At 37.1% G+C, this 5032-nt stretch overlaps 1 protein-coding gene across 1 annotated transcript; it reads left to right on the top strand.

Annotated features, from left to right (window-relative positions):
• The first annotated feature begins 1281 nt into the window (after positions 1–1281).
• LOC149542552 (uncharacterized) lies at positions 1282–4651 on the top strand. Its single transcript, XM_089797470.1, has one exon. It carries the CDS (start codon positions 1342–1344, stop codon positions 4435–4437), a length of 3096 nt encoding a protein of 1031 aa, XP_089653596.1. The 5' UTR covers positions 1282–1341; the 3' UTR covers positions 4438–4651.
• Positions 4652–5032: the final 381 nt, after the last annotated feature.

Here is a 5032-nt window from a genome sequence, read left to right as displayed (position 1 = left end):
CGATCTAACATTATTTTGCTACATACATGATCTAATAAATAAATATTTTTAATATTAAATTATGTTTAATTTTTTACTTACAAAATCTTTTTTTTGAATATACAATTGACCTTTCTTAGTGTGTACTTTTATTTCTCTATTCATATGACTATCATTTGGTTGAATTGTCCCTTTTTTAGTATTTTCCAAAAGGCTATATACTATTGTAATGAGTTTATTTTAACTCGTTATTAAAACTTTTTATTTCCACCAATTACTATTTAGTATTTTTTCTTTTCTAATTTTTTAAAAAATATTCTAAAGTTAACATGTTTATTTTTTAAATTATAAATGATCAAATCATTTATCTCAGCAATGGTTGGCTAAAAGATTTCACATCTTAAACACGAATTTGATGGAATGAGCCCACATTAATAGAAACATATCATTTATCAAAATTATTAATATTAGCAATCCATACAAATATATTTTATATTTTTCTTAATCCTTTTATTAAATAATGTATTTGTACTTTTTGCTTTTAATTCTTTTAATTACTTACATGTCTAAAATAATTTTAAGCATTTTAAATTATATTAAAACAATGTCAAAATTAACCTTAGACTTATTAAATATTTTACTTTAAACCTTAACATTCGATTAATTTAATAAATAATTATTTCTCTATATTATAAATAAAATAATATTTCTAAATATATAATTTCAAATTTTTAATCTTTAGTAAGTTTATATTATAAAAATATAATATATTTTAAAACTATTTTTTATTAAATTATATTATATTAAACTATAATTAACTAATTGGACAAATACTGGCAACTAAGTGGCAATCGTTATTCATATGACTTTATCAATCACCTACTTTTGAATTTCCCCATTGCTTCTTGTTTTGATTAGTTGGATTTTCCGACTCCATTTATTCTTTAGGACTGGTAGTTAGCTTTTATTTCTAATCTTATTGGTTGCATCCTTGCTACAGTCATGAGTTAGCTTTTATTTTTTCAGTTTAATTTTTTGTTGTTGAAACTTTATAGCTACCATTAATATGATAGACAACTCACTCAAATGAAATAAATAAGTTTGACAGTATGTAAGAATATCTTTGCTACCATTAATATGATAAGACAACTTGCTGAAATGAAATAAATAAATTTGAAAATTTGGTAAACATGGAAAAGTCATAACCGTTACTGTAAGAGAGGGAGACAGGCATACGCGGGTTTGAATAAAATTAAACGACTGCTTGGACTGGCATTATCAAATTGACCCAAGTCTTGAAGTCCTCGGACTGCTCGAGTGAATTAGAAGGAATGGCAAGCGACATATATAGAGGCGGCCACAATGAGTCTTCAAGCCACTGCATTTCAGTTAAAAAAGATGGATTGCAGCAGGCAAAAGACACGGCATGCAGTAATTTGGATGTTCATGTGGGTAGGCTTGCCGCTGGCTTTCACAGTAACCAGCTCATTGCCCATTTACAACACCTCACTTTCTTCTCACGCCTCTGCCTTACATGCCCATGATGCCCTGATGAGTATAAAGCTTTCTCTTGTGAAAGGCCGTATGCTGCTCGACAAGGGCGATGAAGATGTTTTTGAGAAGAGAGACGTGGAATCCCTACTCTCTTTCAAAGATGGCATTACTGCAGACCCAATGCACTGCCTTTCCAACTGGACTTCCACCAATTCGGAAAATGTGTGCTCGTGGAATGGCGTTTGGTGCAGAAAGAATACCAAGCGAGTTGTGGCCATCGTTCTGCCTCAATTGGGATTGGAAGGTACGATTTCACCCTTCATAGGGAACCTTTCTTTACTAGGAGTTCTCAATCTTTCTGATAATTCGTTGAGGGGAAGCATTCCACCTCAGATTGGCCAATTGAAGGCGTTGAGACTACTGGATCTGAAATCAAATTGGCTGGTGGGTTCCATCCCCACATCTCTTGCCAATTGCACGCACATCCAGTGGATCAGACTTTCAATCAACAATTTGACAGGGAGCATACCAAAAGAATTCGGTGGCCTGGGCAACTTACAGCATCTCCGCTTGTCCTTCAATCATCTAAGCGGGAGCATTCCAAATGCTCTAGGGAAGTGCACGTCTCTACTTGATTTGGTTCTTGGCTATAACAATCTCACAGGTACCATCCCTCCTCTCAGTAGTTGCTCTGCTTTATCCATCATTGATATTTCAAACAATTTCCTGACTGGCGGCATCCTTCCTCTCAGTAATTGCTCTGCTTTATCGAGCATTAATATCCCACACAATTTCTTGACTGGTGGCATCCCGTCTGAACTGGGGATGTTGAAGAAATTGCAATTGCTTGGCCTGCAATCAAACAGGTTGGGGTCTCGAATCCCAACAGCTCTGGGTAATTGTTCGTCACTTGAGGTGTTGTTTCTGGGGGATAACTCGCTGATAGGCAATATTCCAGCCGAACTAGGGAAATTGAAACAGCTTATACAACTGTCGCTGTATGGCCCAGGCAACCTTTCAGGTTCCATCCCTCCAGAGATTGGAAACTGTAGCAATCTTGTGTGGCTTGATGTTGGATCGAACCACAGAATGAGCGGACCCCTACCTCAGAGTATCTCCCTGCTACCCCTCTCCACTCTTTCCTTACTCAATAACAAATTTTCAGGGACAATCCCACAACTCATTTTCAATCTCACCCACCTAACTTACTTAGATTTAGGTATAAACAAATACGTGGGAGCCATTTCTGATGGCATTGCAAATCTGAGAGAGTTAACTTTTCTAAATCTGGACACAAATAGTCTAACAGGGACCATACCCCAAGTAATAACTCGACTGACCAAGCTTGAAGAACTACTCTTGGGCAGCAATCAATTGACAGGGCTAGTTCCAGAAGGTATAGAAAGCCTCCAGGAATTAAAATCTATGGCTTTGCATTCCAACAATCTGACGGGCATGATACCCGAGTCCATTGGAGAGCTCAAATCTTTAACAAACCTGTATCTTCATTTCAACAACTTCACTGGTTCTGTGCCTCACAGTATTGGGAAACTCAGGAATCTTACAAGGCTGCTGCTCCAGAGCAATAACTTTTCTGGGAGTATTCCTGAATCTATCAGTGCTTTGGTCTCGTTGGAGGAGTTAGATATGTCAGATAACAGATTGTATGGGGAAATTCCAGAGGGCATAACTAAATGCACTGCTCTCAAGCGCTTAAGTTTGGCTCAGAATAAGCTGAGTGGAGAGATTCCACCCTCTATCGGCAGCTGCAACTTAATGACAGAATTGATACTATCCAACAACTATTTGTCGGCAAGAATTCCCCCCACAATTAGCAACTGCACATCTTTAAGGAGGCTAAAGTTGTCGCAGAATTCATTTCACGGAAATCTGTATCTGAACTTTTCTTCTTCTTTAGAAGTTTTGTCTGCACACTCCAATAGTTTCTCCGGGACTCTGCCTGCATCCTTGGCCAACTCCATGAATCTTCAGCTGTTGGATTTCAGAAACAATCATTTGGGAGGTGACCTTCCTTTGTATCTGAATATTTTTCAGAAATTGAGAGTCTTGAGCCTGGGGTATAATGAGCTTCATGGTCGTCTTGCTCCGTCCATGGAAAACCTCACGAATCTGCAGGTGCTAGATTTATCAAACAACAAGTTTGATGGAGGAATACCCACTAATCTTGGCAGTCTCCAGGGATTCGGAAAGCTGGGAGATCCAAAACTGAGTGGAAACACACTGTACGAGGACTTACCCGTTGTAATGAAAGGAACAGAGTACAAGGTGGAATATGTGCTGACATCAAATACCATACTTGATTTGTCATGTAACAATCTCAGCGGAAAGATTCCAGAAAGCGTGGGGAATATGAGCAGCCTGAGATTGCTGAATCTGTCTGGAAACCATTTGGAAGGTGAGATACCAGGTTCCCTTGGGTGGATATCAACTCTGGAGCAGCTAGATTTGTCTAAAAACAAGCTGGAGGGGAGAATTCCCGAGGATCTGTCTCTCTTGAGCAAGCTGGCCTCGTTGAATCTATCTTCCAACAGGCTTTGTGGACGGATACCAAAAGGAACGCAGCTACAGACATTCGACGCCACTTCATTCCAGAAGAACCTTCCGTGCTTGTGCGGGGAACCTCTAGAGAGTTGCAGCCCCAAGAATAAAACTCCCCCTCTACTCCCATCGACAGAGGGTGCAAGCAAATCAATATGGGATATAGTAGATGAAAGAGTCTCCATGATTGCTGTGGGGATGGGCTTCGGGATCGCGTTTGGTGGAACAATATCAGGGATTGTATGGTGGAATAATATCAGACTTTGGTACAGCATGAGGTCCCACAAAATCAGAGCTCTGTATGGAGTTGTGGATTCTAAAACATGTAGCTGGAGTTTGAAGTACCGCCCTCGATTTACATTTCACTCATCCACCTCCACATCTACATCTGCCGTCACTGCCTAGACGCTTCAGTTTCCATGTAGCCTACTTGTTTCACTATTTCTGGTTACGTGATATACTATATAATTAAAGATAAAAGAGTACAATAAAGCATGGGAAGGGCCTTATCTAAATAGCCGAAAGTTTGCACTGGCTGGCCTTTTGCCGTTTACCTAGTCTGTTTGCACTGTACTGACATTTTTATTACCTCCAATGCAATGACAAGACGTGTTAATTATCTTGTAATTTAAAAAATACATTAACTCTTGAAACTATAGAATTTGTATATTATTTTATGTTAATAAAATTATTTAAGAAATAAGGTTATGTTTTTTTAAAGTTGACGTTAAGCTACAATGTAACTTAAGAGAATTAGGTTAATGTTTTTGAATTGTTAGTAATTTAAATTGTTGTTAATTTTGTATGAAATTTGTTTAACATTAAAAGTTATTTCAATTTATTTAATTGTTTTAAATTTAAACATTTGAAAATTTAAAACAAATTAAGATAGAAAAATAATTTTATAAAGTTTTTAAAGAGTAATAAATTTAACTATGCTTGCTTATGAATCACGTTCTCAATTTTTTTACATAGATTTGTAGTTAATTTTATCTAAAAC

This window comes from Cupressus sempervirens, chromosome 8 (genome assembly GCF_028749045.1).
Source record: "Cupressus sempervirens isolate cs-2001-9-10 chromosome 8, ASM2874904v1, whole genome shotgun sequence".
NCBI classification, from domain to species: domain Eukaryota; kingdom Viridiplantae; phylum Streptophyta; class Pinopsida; order Cupressales; family Cupressaceae; genus Cupressus; species Cupressus sempervirens.
The sequence above is the reverse complement of the archived record's forward strand: the minus strand, read 5'-3'. Positions and strand labels throughout refer to the sequence as shown.